The 17,203-nt window shown below is 37.3% G+C and overlaps 3 protein-coding genes, 2 non-coding genes and 1 pseudogene across 6 annotated transcripts; 2 read left to right on the forward strand and 4 right to left on the reverse strand.

The window, feature by feature from the left end:
- Positions 1-110: 110 nt before the first annotated feature.
- LOC137749083 (U5 spliceosomal RNA) lies at positions 111-229 on the forward strand. The gene has a single exon (XR_011070159.2). It is a non-coding gene; the product is annotated as a U5 spliceosomal RNA (small nuclear RNA).
- A 1,375-nt stretch (positions 230-1,604) lies between these two features.
- Positions 1,605-1,723, forward strand: LOC137749082 (U5 spliceosomal RNA). The gene has a single exon (XR_011070158.2). It is a non-coding gene; the product is annotated as a U5 spliceosomal RNA (small nuclear RNA).
- Positions 1,724-1,873: 150 nt separating this feature from the next.
- On the reverse strand, positions 1,874-4,797 carry LOC137748808 (uncharacterized). The gene is made up of 8 exons (XM_068488997.2): positions 4,594-4,797; positions 4,193-4,309; positions 3,937-4,084; positions 3,763-3,852; positions 3,151-3,205; positions 2,892-3,014; positions 2,267-2,323; positions 1,874-2,168 (listed from the first exon to the last, which is right to left on the reverse strand). Exons 1-8 carry the CDS (start codon positions 4,638-4,640, stop codon positions 2,038-2,040), a joined length of 768 nt encoding a protein of 255 aa, XP_068345098.2. The 5' UTR covers positions 4,641-4,797; the 3' UTR covers positions 1,874-2,037.
- Positions 4,798-6,051: 1,254 nt separating this feature from the next.
- Positions 6,052-7,191, reverse strand: LOC137749012 (eukaryotic translation initiation factor 3 subunit I-like). The gene is made up of 4 exons (XM_088677387.1): positions 7,079-7,191; positions 6,808-6,894; positions 6,628-6,707; positions 6,052-6,377 (listed from the first exon to the last, which is right to left on the reverse strand). The coding sequence occupies exons 1-4, from the start codon at positions 7,097-7,099 to the stop codon at positions 6,302-6,304; spliced, it is 264 nt and encodes an 87-aa protein (XP_088533513.1). The 5' UTR covers positions 7,100-7,191; the 3' UTR covers positions 6,052-6,301.
- Positions 7,148-8,307, reverse strand: LOC137747908 (eukaryotic translation initiation factor 3 subunit I-like; annotated as a pseudogene). Its single transcript, XR_015951987.1, has 3 exons — positions 7,774-8,307; positions 7,484-7,611; positions 7,148-7,388 (listed from the first exon to the last, which is right to left on the reverse strand). The product of XR_015951987.1 is annotated as a eukaryotic translation initiation factor 3 subunit I-like (transcript).
- A 624-nt stretch (positions 8,308-8,931) lies between these two features.
- Positions 8,932-11,309, reverse strand: LOC137748807 (small ribosomal subunit protein uS15). The gene is made up of 5 exons (XM_068488995.2): positions 11,151-11,309; positions 10,952-11,024; positions 10,009-10,147; positions 9,729-9,915; positions 8,932-9,158 (listed from the first exon to the last, which is right to left on the reverse strand). Exons 1-5 carry the CDS (start codon positions 11,171-11,173, stop codon positions 9,125-9,127), a joined length of 456 nt encoding a protein of 151 aa, XP_068345096.1. The 5' UTR covers positions 11,174-11,309; the 3' UTR covers positions 8,932-9,124.
- Between the last annotated feature and the right edge of the window lie 5,894 nt (positions 11,310-17,203).

Consider the following 17,203-nt stretch of genomic DNA (forward strand, 5'->3'; position numbering starts at 1 on the left):
AAATGTGAAAACGTCATTAATTAGCAAGGAATCCCACATCGGAGGATGCAAAACAGTCTCTGCGAGAATGCGCCTACAAGGGGAGAGAATGTCAACTATAGCAACCACGCAGCCACGCGGTGAGCACAAAGCGAACTATTCTTTCGCCTTTTACTAAAGAATACCGTGTGTGCACCGCATTCAGTGGCATACGCCAATTTTTTCAAGGGATTTCTCTTACAAGAGGAGCCCTACAAATTTCAGTTGCTTAAAGTTTTATGTTCGGGAACGTTCCTTGCAGATTTTACCAATGAAGTTCAATATGCAAACACTTCCTATTCTACTGCAGGATAATATGTTTAGAAGAGATTCATGGCTTGTTTGATTTGTTTTTGGAGGTTGGACAATCAAATTCTAACGTTGTTCTGCTCGAAATTTAGGGTTAGGTTTCGTTTTTAGTTTTTAGTTTTTGCTTTTCAATTTTGTGCTTGAGATACGAGGCAAATGATGTGGGAGAGCAGGGCCAAGATAGAACGTTAGTTCACCGGGGCACAATTAAGTAGATGAGGATGCAGAACTCTATCCTCATTGCATCCAACAATAGTGTGCACAATGCCAAAATAAAAATTCCAGTTTTTTGATGAGATACTTTGTCGAGCACTTGGCCAACCCATATCATTGTATGCTTAAAGTACATCCCTGCTCCTTAATATTCTTTTATTCGTGTCTTTATGTCAATATTGTTATAGTTAATAAAATAACATGCATAAATTTATAAGACGATTGGGAGGAGAGATGATTAATGGGCCTTTATTAACTTTAAGCTTTTTTCAGAAACAGTGTCTTGAGTTGCAATAACCAACTCTAATATCCACTTCTAGTGGTCTTGGACGAGAATCGAGTTATAAGGTGCATTGAAGAGATGTCGATGTTGTTTAGCTTTTGGTGGTGGTTTTGTCTGCACCTCTCCCACCATGTGTCATTCACTCATTTTCATACCTCATTTCCTTTGCGTCCCCTCTATCTATAAAACTAAAAATAAAATAAAAAAAATGAAATGTTAATCAAGGACATTCAAATACTTATTGGTCATGAAAATAGTTTTTAGTGCTTTTTGGATAAATATTTTATGGTGAAGCACATCTTCATGAAAAACACTTTCAAGTGTTTTTCATGAAGCGTATTTTTGAGAAAATTTTTAACATGCTACTAATAAAAGTACTTGTCACAAAATGTCTATAGCCAGAAGTGCTTCTTGCATAATCCATTCCAAATGTGCCTTTATTGGAGTCAATTGTCACCTATTATTTGCTCTGTCGAAACCTTGTTCTTCATCTTCTGTGTTGTTTTGATGTCCACCTATTTACACTTCAAATGAGAACCTTAAAATGTTTGAAGGGTTATCCTGAAATGTTAGTGTGCTATTAAGGTATTGGATAATTGAAGATCCAGTAAAATTTGAAATCATTAGATCTAAAGGGAACGTTAGTAATGGGATTTTGAGGTAAAGCCAAATGGGCAACACTTTGTTGTTGTTTCTCAAAATCCCACATGGAACAGAAGCAAAACCATCACGATGGGAACTGCTATAAAAATAGAGGAAATGGAAAATTTAGTATCCATGCAGCCATGCGGTGAGCACAGAGCGAACTATTCTTTCGCCTTTTACTAAAGAATACCGTGTGCTCGCCTCAAATAATGGCATACACTAATTTTTGGAGGAGTTTCTCTTCACAGAGAAGCCCCTATAAACTAGTTTTACAGTATATTTCATTGGCTTTTCATGATCTCACGGGGCATTGACACGATGCCCGTGTCCATAAGTCTCTTCACACCACTTTCATTACATAAGAAAAGCAGTCTTCTAGTTGTGTAGACATAAAGACTTCAATCCAACATCAAAAACATCAAATTTGATTTCCATTGATAAGAAAATTGCTGACTACAACCGGCTTTACATGTTACGAAAAACAGAATCGTTGCATCTCATATAGTTGCTACAATCCTCCAACGGGTCGGAAATGAAATAGAGAAATGGAACGATTGCATCCAACCGATTTAGGTTGAGAAAGGTATCGGCTTTCTATCGGGCCATGATTCTATTTTCTCAAAGTACTTGACTGGAATAACACCATCAAAACCTTCAGTCAAGATCACCTTGTTCTGTGAAATGTAAAACTTCATTCCCTCTGCAATGAAAATTACAAGAAATCATAGGTGCTTGGGTTCATGACAAATGTACAAGAAAATTCTGAACTTCGATAATGAATGTTTTGTAAAACTATACCTTCTAAAGCTTTTTTAACATCGAGATAGATCAAAACATTAGCATTGCACCTCATACCTACAAGAATACAAATCAAACAAGTTATTACAGTATGACGAAAAAAGTGTCTTGGATTCAAATGAATAACTTTTGTATATTTTCAGAATCATTGCCACTATAGCTCATTAAGTCATGATAGTTATTACCAGTTAAAACACTAGAGAATGACTAAAAACTTTTAAGAAATCTAAAATTCTGAAAAAGTCGGTGACCACAAAATGCAGAATTCATCGAGGTTAGACACAAAGGTGGAGAACTTGTATCACATACTTTAATAGGTTCACCAGCTGTGAACAGTATTACTTCATTTGTTCCTTCACTAAAGTAAACTTTGTATACAACTTGCAACAGAGTTGATGAACTAAGAGAAAAATTTAAACCTTTAAAAATGGCAAACATATGTAAAACTTTCAGGTCTACAAAAAATTGCATAGATAAGTGCTAAGTTTTAGAAATTGGGTCTACAAATGGTCCTCCCCAGACAAGTGTTGTCATTCATGTGCGATTATAAATGAAAGACGGTTCATCATCACAGGTTCATGAAAAGAAAAATTTACTAATCAATAATCCTAATCAAACACAGTACCGCTAATCACTTGCCCATCTGTTGGCAAGCCACGTGAGAAGTGAACATGCAATCTTTTCATGGTCTTTAGACCGGAGCCTAATATCGATTCCAAATTCTTCCTGTAGGTCCCATGCACGCAAACTGCAAATCAAAGGGAAAGAAAAACAGTGAGACAAGCAAAGAGGTAAAATTTCCATAGAAACACGCACAACTCTTCATTCTTGACTGAGAAATTATGTGCTAAGAATGCAATAAGATTGCACACTAAAAGATAAACCTGGAACTTCTTCAGATGACAGGATTGGTGTCAACAATCTTTCAGATTCAACTATCTGTCAATATACACGCAGAGTAGATATTAACATATAATGTTAAAGCCAACAAGTATAGATGGATGCTCAATCCAAAAACGCACAACGCAAAAAATGGTAAATACAATGCCATTCTTACGCTAGCATTTTAGGCAGATCCATAATCTAAAAATGCACAGGACAAATAAACTGGATAACTAAATTCTGATTTGTTAAGTATTCCATAAGTATCTACATAATGATCTGAAACTCAGAGCTCAAGAAAAAATAATGAAAGGACATCCAGTCTTAGAGTGTAAGGTAACAATTCTCCAGCTTAACCAAATTTTCAAGTCTCAACAAAGATTCCACTTACAGAAAGACTCTAACCTGGCCGTGCTATCACAAGATTATGCAAAGAGAAACGAGTTAATACCTTGCTGTGATTTCACAAGATTACACAGACAAAAACTACTTGGATAGCGTGTGACTAAAGCAGTAAAACAGTAATCTACGGAAACAGTTGACAATTCAAGCAATTAACAGAAGGTCTCGCATCTCCATGAAGCGACTCAAAACAGATATTCAAGATAAACTACCGTTGTTGTGTGGCCTTGGTTTGCACGTATCAAAAGTTCCCCATTTTCTTCCAAGAGGCCAAAGCGCTGCTTATTATCCTTTCTGACAGCCTAACAAGACGCAGCACATAATTAAGCATCCTATTTACGCAGTTCATCTAACAAATAAAGGACTATCGAGAACTGATCACTAACCTCCTTAATCTCATCAATAGTATGTGATCTCAACGGAATATTAGCAAATGTCTTTATGTTTAGCTTTAATAGATCATTAACCTTCACATATCCATCGCTTCGCATATTCAAACTCAACTCACCCGCCATATGGCGCAATATACGCGTCCTAAATAAGTAACAGAGAGGCTAGAGTTTAAATAAACTATGCCATTAAGCTGCATTACCCTAACAATGATTAACAAATAATTAACAGATAGGCTAGTGTAGTGCTTACAATAATCTACCAAGTGCGTCAATTTTATCTTTGCCGGAGCCACCACCTCCGCCGCCTCCGCGTCCTTTCGATGTTTCTCTATGATTTTTCACCTCCCAATCTCTTCCTCCTCCACCACTGCCCACAAAAATACACAATCAGAATTTCACAGTATTTGTTATAGGTAAGCAGAAACTCCATTATTCCTCTGCCGTTAAATGGAAAAAAAATAAAAATTTCCCAACTTTTATCGAGAAATTCCCAAAAGAAGGGTGAATTGATTGAAACAATGAAAAAATGGAATAAATTTCTCAGAAAACAAAGGAAAGTCACAATTCTGATTTTGTTTAATCTGAACTCGTTCCCCATTTTCTCAGCAACCAAACAGGATAGGAGAGGAAATGGGAGGGGGAAGAAACTACCTTCTGGAGGTATTGCTGCTGCTGACGTTGCGATTGTTGTTGTCCATGAAAACCAGAGCAGGAAAGCTGGAAAGGGTGAGGGAGGTGGAGGAGATTTAGGGCTACGTGGAAGGAGAACACGGTAGTAGCGTAGAACTCAAATGTTATTTTCGGTGACAGACGCCCACATGAATGTCACGAGATTTTGCGATGCCCCGAGAGTCTGAGAGAGATGGAATGATGATGAATGCAACGTTATCCCATATAAGGAATTTGACCTAAATGTCCTAAACTAGCGTAAAACAAGTGATCTGAAGGATAAGGTAAAACCCCACACTTTTGACACTTTTTTTTAACATATATATACACATTTTTTTTTTTTATAAAAAACTAACGGGTAGCTTCGTTCTAGCAGTTCATTTTTTCGGAGGCGAAGAAGATGACATAAACATTTCAATCTTCTTCTAACTACCATCAGACATTTTGTGTTATATAGAAAATGTCCAACGCTAATTTAGCTAATTAAATGCATATCAAATAAGTAGAATAGTATGGCATTAGCATTAGCATTAGCATAACCCCATTAAATATTAAACATATATACTAACACATTTCTTGGTAAAAACGGCGGCCTCATTATTTAGTTGTAGTTCATACAGTCTTTAGTTGAATAACTCATCATATTTCTTCATATACCATTTATTTAAGAGGTATTAGCGGACTCATCCTCCATCATTTCCACAATTTTGGTCATGAGAATCCAGCAGATTGCAGTTTTAGCTCCTTCAAGCTCTTCCTGCTAAATCTCCCACTAGTTTTTTCTTGATGACCAATTAGGTACGGTAAGTTCTTCATACACCAATTCTCAAGGATCGAATGTTTTTATGCACACTCCAACGGCAAGTTTTCTTTGGAGCTTCGGTGCACTGAGAGCAAACAATGGTACTTCACGTTTCTCGTGTTTGGAGTGGCAGCGTGCGCTACCAGCGGTAGGGTTTGTGCTTGGATGTAGGGGAGTGGTAGTGTAACAGATTCAAGTTACTGATGCAAACTATATAAATACAATCTTCTACTCAACTGTTTTAGAACCGGTGAACTGCATTTCACGTGATGGGGTTCCTTCACAGATGCTCGTAAGCCATAGTGAATTGCTTTGTAAATGTGCAGCTGTGGATGACGTAGCAGAATAGAAGCTACATTGTTCATAGGCAGTGAACTGGGAAGATGGCATAGCCAGATGAATATATGAGCCTATTTGAATGTTGCTTATAAACACAGTACTCTTTTCCAATTAACCGTATGAACATTTTTTATTTCATAGAAGCGCTATTGTGAGAGGAAGGAATCATTGCTCAGGACCTCAAATGCAAAGGGTGAACGCTTATAATCAACTAAGCTATAAGCCCGTTGATATGAACAAGGGTAAATGAAGATTAAATATGCCCTATATCGAAAGGAAATTGAGAATAAAATGTTCAATATGAAGTCTTCATTTCAAACTTAGCTTGTCAAGACAATACAAGTAGAAATGTTGTGCTTCAAAATGCTTCTAAAAACCAAACTGAAACTTGTACTATCATGTCAGCTCTTTACATTTTTGTTCTCTTTTTTCCTAAAATTGTAGAGTTAAAATCAAATCTGAAAATTAAAACGATCATCTCATCTGCAAATTCTTCTACACGACTGGTTTGGGAAGGGGAGAAATAGCTTTTCCGGCACGCTCTGCAACCTAAATCTTGATGTTGAAGTAATCAGGGTCGAAGTGATGCAGACGTATGAATCCATCCTCACCTCCACTTGAGAAACTGACAGTTAAAAAAGGAGTAAACAAATAGTAAAACAAAACCTAAATATCAATGCTAAAACGCTTTTAATCAAAACAACATGAAATTCCTAGCTCCAGAACAACCTTCTCAATGCATATAAGCAGACAATTTTCCCCTACCACTTTAGATTAAACTCCAGCACCCTTAATTAAGCTCGATTTCAAGAGTAAATTAATTTTAGGGGTAATTTCATGAAACTAACCAATACATTTATGGAATCGAACTATACCTTCTGCCGTCGGGATTGAAAGCCAAAGCATTTAAAGGTCCAAAATGCCCTTTAACACCTCCAATCTCTTCTTCAAGAATCTATAGGATCCGGAAAAAAAAAAATTAAAAACCATGTACTGAAGAGACGACAACAAAGAACATTCATTCTACAAAACATAAACAAAGTCGAATGGTTTACCTTGTCGTAGAATTTGGCTTCGAATTTCCCAGCACGATGATCAGTTCTGGTGACATCTCCTGCATACTGACCACCACCAAGTACCACCTGGACAGCAACAAAAAGCATTTTGTTTTGATTAATTGCGCGTAAATGAGAGATGCGATGGAACTAAGTGTGTTGATTAAGTATAATCAAATCGTCAAACTTAGAACTTATGCCGGAAACTTTTTGACTTGAAACAAGTTGGCAAGAAGATAATGCAAACCCATTTGGGATGAAATTTACTTACATGATCAAGAAGAGGAGACATTGCAACAGCATTGACTGGACGCTCTGTCACATAGGTCTTGATAAGTGTCAACTCTCTAGTATCCCAAAGCTAAAAAATACGCAACAGAAAACCCAGTTCAGTAAAGAGTACAGAGCCGGCAACAACTCAATACGAACAAAAGAAAGGCGGCGAGTATGAGATGCACTGCCTTGGCAGATTGATCAAGGGAACCAGTTAGGAAATGTGAACCATCGGCGGATTTTGTAAGTGAAGTTATCGTCTTTTTGTGACCCACTTCCTGGTCGTTCTCCTTAAGTAATTTACCGGTCTGCAATACAACAACACAACACTCATTGCCAACAAAGTTAACGAAAAGTTTCGAAATTTCAAATGCAAGAATTGAACAAGCCAACAATAACTCACCTCTGCATCCCAAATGCGAATAACTGCGTCTTCTCCGGCGCTTATGATGGTTCTGTTCAAAGGCCCCCAAACAGCTCTATTAATTCGTCCCTTAGGTCCCTTGAGAACCAAAATCGATTCACCAACCTCTGAAAAATCGAAACCAACGAATTATATACTACATTCAAAATTGCATTTGAATTAGTTTAGCTTAAAGTAGTAATATCGCTCGTAATAAAAAAAACATCGTATTCAATTTCGTTGTATAAACTAAAAACAGGGCAAAGCAAATAAGAGGAGATTATTGTTACGATCTTCGGGGTCTCTGTCAATGCGCTTGACGTGAATCGGGGAAGTGACCCCCATGAAGGGGTCGGTGGTGATAACAGCCAGCCGATCGCCGACGGATAAGTCAACAGCCCTGGCCGGGGAGTCAAAGTTGAAGGTGAAGAGCAGTCGGCCGGTCTGAACGTCCCAGAGCTTGGCGGTCTGATCAGCGCTGCCAGTGATGAGGCGGGAGGAGTCCCGGGAAACGTCGCTGCACCAAACGGCGCCATTGTGGCCGCGGTAGGTGCCGAGGTGCTCGCCATTGTCGGCGAACCAGACGGTGGGTTTGTGATACTTGGCGCAAGAGAAGAAGAGGCGCCGTCCCTGTTGTACTTGAGGAAGGTCAAGGGCCTCTCGTGCCCCTTCATCAGTATTGGCCTCATGTTTGGATACAGCGGGAAAATCTAGAGGAATTTGGGGAACTAGGGTTTACAGTTTCCTAAGTCCTAATCCCAGCTATTTGTACCAGAAAAACTCCAAAACCCAGTTGGGACTCGGAGTTCATATCCTCCTTCCCGCCAAAAAAAAGTACTGTATTAAGAGAGTTTCTTGTCAACAATTATTTATTTTATTTTATTTTTTTGAGCTGTTGCGTTAGTGAATTAAATACTTAGGAGGGTGCATCCAATTGAAATTTTAAGAGTTTTTAATTCTTATAATAGATTTAGGGATATCTAATCAGGATTTTAAACGATCCTCTATAATTTAAAGTGTATTCAATCATAATTTTAAGTGATTCAAAATGTATTTAATTCGGATTTTAAAATAGTTTATTAAAACTGTATTCAATTAGAAATTTATTTTAAAGAATTTGAAAAAGTTCAGGAATAGGAGAGAACTGAAGATATTTTGTAATTTATTTTAAACATCCACAAATCTCACATTTGCTGATTGTAAAGGAATTGAATTAAAATTTTATCTAGAATCTCTCCAAATCTTTTAAATTCCATAAAAATGCATTAAAATCTCACAAATTCCCAATTGAATACTCTCCTTAGTTGTTAAGAGGCGAGGAAGATCAAACTCAAACCATGGTATAAATGCATGATTACTTTCCGTTATTGTGGTTAAGTATCATGCGTCTTGTCAACAAAAATAAAAAATCATCAACTCCCCATGGAAAACTAAACAAACACGAGAGATAGCACAGTTATGCAGCTGAATATGAGAAAAATATCCAAAACGCGCATCGACAACGAAGGAGTGTTCCACAGGATTCTGAATTAAGTCATCCAACTTGAAGCAAATGAAAGAAAATAAGACATTAAAGCATAAGTACTACTCTCAAAAGTACATTAACAGGAGCACCCAAAACTGTTGCCAGTCATATCCTTCCTAAGCCACAAGAGTGCTGGCGGTGGTCGATTCACTGCAAACAACAGAACAAAGGAGTAAGCATTCAAGGTAGCCGCTACAATTTCATTGCAAATGACACGACAGTTGACATGTAAACTTATAGTACAAGACACGGAACAACAACGATTTCATGGTGAGGCCCGCTTCAGCCTAACAATGATTTATTACTTATATAACAAGCATAAATATGAATTAGGATACACACTTTGACATGACTCAAATTTCATTCTTCAAGGGAACAAATATTAGATTACCATGTTTAATAAGGTATTCCGATTTTGGATACGTAAGAACACCAGAAAACGAATTAGTTTACATAATACAGTACACAATTTGGTTAGGGCAGTGGTTTATTACTTATAGAATACACGAAATAAATCCAAGATTTGTAAAACCGCATCAAAGATTAAACTGCTGGGACCCATATCCAAAGTTTGATTTAGCAGACCTATGGCAGTGTTTATTACTCAACTATTCTGTTAAAATTCTCAAGTGTTTTGAAGGCAATGACCCATCTGCGCATCTTCAGGTAAGATTAATGAAATCTATGACTACTTAAAATGAAATACAAAAAGGTACTTACTACTTCCAGACTGGTGGAAGCTTCTTTGTCTTCTTGTAGTAACGAGCAAGGCGATGGATTCTGCTCTCAACCAGAATCAGTCTAAATTTAGAATCCTTGTCCTTCCTGTTCCTCTCCAAATGCTTCCTGATTGAGACAGCCTTCTTGATCAGGTGGTAAAGATCCTCAGGAATTTCAGGGGCAAGACCTAACCACGCAAAAAGGAAAGTATAAGATATAATTTTCAAGATTTCTCCCATGAACAAAGAGGTTATTATGAAAATAAATTCAAGATACGCACCATGAGCCTTCAGAATACGCAAGATCTTGCTGCCAGTGACACTCTTCACCTGAGCAATACCGTGCGAATCACGAAGAATAACACCAATTTGAGAGGGTGTCAGACCCTTCTTGGCAAACTTACAGATGTTCTCCTCAACCTAAAAGGCAAAAAACAACCTGATAAGCTATTAAACCATAATGCACAAAACACAAATAGAAATTTTTGGTCTACCGCAGCAAGAGTGATACCTCTGGAACAATCAGGAGTTAAAAATAACCAAACTTCCATTTAGTCAATGGAGATTAAATGGAAAAAGGCATGCAGTAGACACAAAGTCGTGTCACCATTCATTGTGTATTAACAGACCATATAAAACTGATTGAATGAACACAGAACACAGAAACAAACAATTGAAGATTGGGTTAATATAAAATGGAAAGAAAAAAAACACGGAAATACAACCCAACATAAAAAGATAACAAGGTAACATAACATAGAAACTAAAAGTTAACTACATCACAAAGAAGTAGCGGAATATAAGAAACAAAACTATACGTTCGTTGCTAATTAAATTATCATTTATTACATAAGACAGCGATATCAAACTCCATGTTTTATTAGCTTCAACAAGATCAATTGTAGATCTTCATCAGTCAATCAATACAAACAGCACATCAGAAACAGATTAAACAACAAAGTGCGGCCTGGTTGCCAAAATTATAAAATACTACCCATAAAATGAAATCATAAAATCAGTTTAAATCTTTTAACATCCGAAACCAAATGGCAATGAACCTAGATTTTCCAACAATGGGGAACAAAATTGAGCTAAATATTCGAACTATAGTCCATTTTCTAATCAGCCAAACAAATCTAAACACAACCCATATTCTCATCAACCAAACAAAAACCTAAAACAACCCAAATTAATTCAAGAGCTAAAGAGTTGGGGTTTTCTCACATCCTGTGTAGAGGTCTTCAACCAGCTAGGTGGGGTCCTCTTGTACGGCAAAGCCGAAGCTGAAATACCCTTTCTGCAAAACACCACAAAACACAAAAGCCACCATGAAAAACGGATCAATCCCAGTCAAATCAACGGCTCAAAGAGCACAAATCATCGGCTCACAGAACTTTGTTCAGAGAATGAGAAGAGAACGAACCCTCTGCTGTGCATACGCCCCATGATTGCCGGCTTGTAGTAGTGTATATGCAGCTGCTGGTGACTTTAGCTCCGCCGCTCCCTCTCTCTCTCACTCTCTCTGTTGGTCGACCAGAAAAGCTAGGTCCTATCAGTAACAACGAATATAAGCAAGGTGGTGGCTAGGGTTTTTAATAATTTTTGTTTATTGCTGTTCAGTTCTTGGGCTAGGGTTTTTAAGAATCTTTGTTTATTACTTCGGCCCGTGGGCTTAACTAATTAAATCTTTGGGCCTACTTTCTTATGATTGTACTTATTCGGCCCTTGGGCCAACATAAGACTCAATAGTCATTTGGCAAACATGCCAAAACTTCGAACACAAAATCGTTAACCAAAATTTCGTGAAATTACCATTTTAACTCTCCAATTAAAATTGAACATGAATAAGAAATATGGGCAAAAATGTAATTTTCTACACCTAAAATTTTGCTTTTTGTTTTTTCATTTCAAATCGTCACCTACATGTGATTCTAACATATCTTTAATTAAAAATAAAAAATTAAAATTAAAGCTCTCTCCATAGTCCCACATTCTCTCTCACTCTCCTCATCTCTCCTTTTATTTAAAAATAAAATAAAAAAATTTACACACGCGCTCTGTGTGTGGCCATCTGCTAGTTTTTCTTTAAGCAGTTGTACTTTAAGTCTCAGACCACGATTCATTTTGGCGTAAAAATTATTATTTTCCTAGTAAAGATTCATTGCCTACATATAGGTTGATTCGGATTGACCGAGAGGCAAGGTAAACGAGGCAATGTATCTTGGGTCTCACTTTGAATCAAGCCTCATATTTTATGTTTCTTCATACCCTTTTGTACATGTCTTGAAATTTTTCTTATTCAATTATTAATATATTATTGACAAAAGAGAAGAAAAAACAAAGAAAAAAAATCTTTATTCTCCTAATCTTATGGCTAAACTAAGATCTATTAGCAGGACAAAGTTCAGTTGAACTGTGAATTATATCCACCAACTCCATAACCTAAATCATATGATCAAATGGACAAATGTAAGACATGTTAAGAGGGAGAAACATCTTTCACTTCATTTTTCATTGGCAATTGTACACACACATTTGTCTTTTGCGCTTGCATCCCTCTTGCATATACTACTGTATGAGCTTGTGAATGAACAGAGACTAATCTTTATCACTTTCCTGATTTAATTTGATCCGAGATCTTCCCTAATGTAATCACATGCTAAAAATGTTGTTAAGTCACCCCGAGCCTGCTTATGACTTTGTACATGATTGTTATGGAAGACAATCAAACCATTCTATGTCGATAATCGGGTTTCATTTGTGATACAAATACAAAAACTATATGAAATAAGCAAAATGTTCTTGTTGGAAGACTATAAATAAATTCGGAAGGACGTGTGTACCTTTTATGCAGAAACTTGAATCTCAACACGCTCCTACAAACACGAACAACTGCTCTGACCCTTCATGCACGTCTGGACCCTCGCAGGTCATCGGGTTGGCTATGGTATGTCGAGTTGCCTTTTGGTTTTTGCCTCCCAAGACCTAGGGCCGAAAGTGATAGCCCTAAAGATCTAACTAGAGTATTTGAACTATGGAAAAACTTGTGTTTCTTTTTGTATTTTCTCTCTTCCACAAAGCCTCCTTATATAGTGGTTGGGAAGAGCGTACAAAGACTGAAAATCCCATGATAATCCCAAGTATATTCTAATATGAATATCCCTTGATTTTCATCTAATTATCACATAGATAATTAAGAGGTTAATATCCTCATGTGGGTGGAATATCCTTTGATATTTATTTATCCCATAAGATAAATCCTACATCTCTCACTTAACCACATAGGGTGTGGCATAGTCTTAATCAACACACTTAAGTCACATCCATTCTAGTCTATCTCCTCATATAGGAAATGGGACCCGCGACCTCGCGAGAAAAAACGTACATAACCAGAAGCACTGCCATTAAGCTATCACTAAATTAACAAGAGTGCATCACTCAGAAGTTCATCGCTTTATACCCCAAACTGTTTGTCACACACCAGACTTGACATTCTTTATCCCTTGTTATGAAATAAAAAATAATGTCATGTCTCACAAGTATCATTTATCCATGTCTTATGTTTGATAACAAATATCAAAAGACGCCGCATAGCTAATGAATCGCATGACATGGTGTTATCTTCGAACTGTTTTCCTTAAGCTCTCATGTCAGTCTAATTTGGTTTAACTGCTTGCCTAGACACACCTCTTGGGACAGTAGTAACTTAACTGTCTTAGATAAATGTGCTAAAGTGGCAATCATCAAACCTCATCTTTTTGACATAAACTTTAGTTCAAAGGGCACAAAGGTGGAATCATATAGATTCCTTGTGGTTCACACAGTGATTAAAGCATGTATCAATTCATCACTTTCATTATCAGTCAATTATAACACATACAGTATGATTTGTATGCTATGGTGTATCCTCATTTCAGTGAGTGTGTCACATGTCCATTGGACATACACCATACGGATCTTAGTCTAGTCACTACACAAGCGCCTAACCTGAGTTTGCTAGCCTAGTCGCCTTCTCGGTGCCCATTTAGATACTCATATCCGGCTTTACAAACTTCAACATAAAATAAATTTCATGTTCGACTTCTGTTAAGTCTCATCTCAGACATTTCTAAGGTGACGTTTACCTTGTCCATATTGGTACATACAACATACACATGTCCAGTCTGGCAGTCCAATGCAATGAGGACACAAATGTCTCATCCTACTCACTATCTCAGGGCCAAGGTGAATCGTTCATATAAAAAATCGATTCTAACTTGGCGACACTCGTAAAGATGTGTAAACAAACATTTCAAAAATAAACAAATATGAAATGAAAAACTTCAATGCCTTTTTACTTAATAATAATGTCAAATACAAAGAAAAAACACATCAAACCCTACATAAACCCATATTCTTTACATGAGTCATAAATGACTTTCTAATTATGGGTTTAGTCATGGGATCAGCAAGCATATTACTGGTCGAGATATGTTTCAACACTACTTTACCCTTGGTAACCTTGTTCCTAAAGAAATGATATCATGTATCTATGTGCTTAGATTTGCCATGATACTTAGGATCTTTAGTGTATGCTAAGGCCGAAGTACTATCACAGTAGACAAGTACAACTTTTTGAGAATAAGCTATAACTCTCATTTGTCGTAGAAACCTCCTAAGCCAAACAGCTTCTTGAACAGTTGATCCAAAGGCAACATATTTTGACTCCATTGTGGACAGAGCAAAACAAGTTTGTTTCTTGCTACACCAAGAAACAATTCCACCTCCAAGGACAAAAGCATAATCTGAGGTGGACTTACGTTCATCTCTATCACTTGCCTAGTCTGGATCACTATATCCTCTCAACTTCAAATCTCCTCCTTAGTAACATAGGTCCAAGTCTTTCGTTCCTTGCAGGTATTTCATAATTCTCTTGATGGCTTGCCAGTGAGCTCGTCTGGGATTACTTTGATAGTGACTTACCATGCCCACGGCATAACAAATGTCTGGGTGCATGCAAAGCATCGCATGCATCAAACTTCTTACTGCAGAAGCATAGGGGATGTTTGCCATTTATTATTTCTCCTTCATAGTCTTTGGACACTGTTCTAAGGAAAATATCGCACCTTTTTCCATAGGAGTGTCTATGGGTTTGGTGTTCTCCATCTTAAATCATTCAAGTACCTTCTTAATGTAAGTCTCTTAAGACAAACTTTGAAGTTTCCTTGAGTGATATCTTGAGATCTTAACTCCAAGCACATAATGTGCTTCACCCATATCTGTCATCTCAAAATGGGATGACAACCATGCTTTCGTGGTTTCTATAGAGGTTTTGTCATTTCCCACTATTAGGATATCGTCAACATATAGAGAAAGTATGAGAATACTTTTCCCGAATTTCTTAAGATACACATAGTGGTCTTCCTCAATCATCACAAAACCAAATGAAGTGATTGAATTATGGAATCTAATGTTCCATTGTCTAGACATTTTCCTGAGGCCATATATGGAACGTTTTAGGCAGCAAACTTTGCGCTCTTGTCCCTTGGCCTCGAAGCCTAGAGGTTGATCTATGTATATCTCTTCGTCTAGTTCTTCTTTGAGAAATGCTGTCTTAACATCCATTTTGTAAAGTTCCAAATCTAGTTGAGCAACAATAGCTAAAATGAGGAGAATAGAGGCAAGCCTCACCATAGGGGAGAATGTCTCTTCATAGTCTACACCCAATTGTTGAGTGTATCCTTTCGCCACAAGGCGTGCCTTATATTTGTCAATTGAACCATCCACCTTGCACTTGATTTTTAAAACCCACTTGTTTCCAATGGTTTTACGCCCAGGTGGAAGGTCAATTAACTCCCAAACAGTATTTTTGTTTATGAAGCTCATCTCTTCCTCCATTGCAGTTATCCAGTTTTCTTTGGCTGTTAAAGACAATGCTTCTTTGTAAGAAAAAGGTTCGTCTTCCTCTGAAGGTATGCAAATGGAGACCTCCCTATCAACCTCAAAATGATGTTTGGGAATGTGCCATCTCTTGCTCCTTCGAACTATGTGACCATGAGTTTCAGAGGGTACGCTCTCATCATTGGGCATATTATCTTGAGTGTCCAAGGATACATTACTCCCACTGGTTTGTGTACACCCACTCGGATCAAGCCCTCATACATCATCTTCAGCGACCATCGTATTGGAAATTAATTTCCCTCATTCGCTTGAAGATGTTACGAGTTCTTCACCTTTCTCAAACTTATGGAGATCAAGGTTTTTTAAAGTATCACCAAGTTTTAGGAAGTCATTCTTTATGAATTTCACGTCACATGAATCAATCTCGGTTCTTTCTCCATATGGATGTTCACCATACATCACATAACCTTTCGAGTTTTCACAATATCTTATAAAGATATGTTTATTTGCTCTATAACCCAACTTTCCAAACTTATGTGATTGTTTATGAACAAATCCAGCACAACCCCATGGACACAACTTGCCCAGATTGGGTTTTACATCATTCCAAAGTTCGTATAGGGTTGAGGGAATTGTTTTTGAAGGTACACAAGTATATACATCACAGTTAACAATGTATCACCCCAGAAATGTATGGGGAGATTTGCTTGCGCCATCATAGACCTGACCATGTCTAATAAATTTTTGTTTTTCCTTTCAGGAACACCATTTTGTTGTTGCGTGTAAGGAACAAAAAGTTATGTGCGTATCCCCTTACTTTAAAAAAAACCTTGAATTTTTCAGACAAATACTCGCGTCCATGATTAGTGTGAAGAGTTTTTACAATCTTCCCTTTTTTTATTCTCAACTTCAGTTGTGAAGCATTTGAAACAATCTAAAGCTTCGTAGTGATGAGAGATCAAGTACACATAACCATATCACGTGTAATCGTCAATCAAATTCAAAAAATAAGAGGCTCCATGACGGGCCTTCACCCTCGTTGGTCCACATATGTTAGAGTGGATTAATTCTAACGGTTAAGTAGCTCGAACAACCGTTCCAAAAGGCTTTCTAACTGCTTTGCCAGCTAAACAAGGCTCAAATACAGGCAGACTGACATTAGTGAGTGACCGCAACAAGCCTTCTCTAACTAACCTTGTCATTCTATCTTGCCCTATATGCCCTAGTCTAGCATGCCATGTTTCAGAATTAACATGTTTAATAACAGTTACTAAAGAAGTAGAAGAACAAGAATCAATTAAATCCAAGCAAACAAAATCCTTCTTTATTGAACCATATCCAATTTTAACTTGATCCAAATAGATCACAAGTCTAGACGGGCTTAAGTAAAAATAATATCCCTCATACAAAAGTGCAGTAACTGAAAGTAAATTAAATTGCATTCCAAGGGCTTGCAAGACATCATGCAGGAGTAGTTGGCACTCAATGCTTAGTTAAAGTCGATACGAACCAACTCCTAAAGCTTATGTATGACTTCCTTCACCCACGTACACCCAACGTGACTTTGTTGGAAATCGTTGATAATTTTCAAACCCT

This window comes from Pyrus communis, chromosome 2, assembly GCF_041283825.1.
Source record: "Pyrus communis isolate YQ-2024b chromosome 2, ASM4128382v1, whole genome shotgun sequence".
NCBI classification, from domain to species: Eukaryota; Viridiplantae; Streptophyta; class Magnoliopsida; order Rosales; family Rosaceae; genus Pyrus; species Pyrus communis.

Excerpts from the sequence above, each read along its gene's own strand:
- LOC137748808 (XM_068488997.2), bottom strand. The coding sequence starts at position 4,640 with ATGGACAACAACAATCGCAACGTCAGCAGCAGCAATACCTCCAGAAG. Across the intron at positions 3,206-3,762 it reads ACCAAGGCCACACAACAACG|ATAGTTGAATCTGAAAGATT; the intron begins GTAGTTTATCTT and ends GTATATTGACAG. Across the intron at positions 2,169-2,266 it reads TGTTAAAAAAGCTTTAGAAG|AGGGAATGAAGTTTTACATT; the intron begins GTATAGTTTTAC and ends TTTTCATTGCAG.
- LOC137749012 (XM_088677387.1), bottom strand. The coding sequence starts at position 7,099 with ATGTCTCCTCTTCTTGATCAT. Across the intron at positions 6,895-7,078 it reads TGTCTCCTCTTCTTGATCAT|GTGGTACTTGGTGGTGGTCA; the intron begins GTAAGTAAATTT and ends GTTGCTGTCCAG. Across the intron at positions 6,708-6,807 it reads AAGCCAAATTCTACGACAAG|ATTCTTGAAGAAGAGATTGG; the intron begins GTAAACCATTCG and ends CGGATCCTATAG.
- LOC137748807 (XM_068488995.2), bottom strand. The coding sequence starts at position 11,173 with ATGGGGCGTATGCACAGCAGAGG. Across the intron at positions 11,025-11,150 it reads GGGCGTATGCACAGCAGAGG|AAAGGGTATTTCAGCTTCGG; the intron begins GTTCGTTCTCTT and ends GGTGTTTTGCAG. Across the intron at positions 9,916-10,008 it reads GCGTATTCTGAAGGCTCATG|GTCTTGCCCCTGAAATTCCT; the intron begins GTGCGTATCTTG and ends TTGCGTGGTTAG.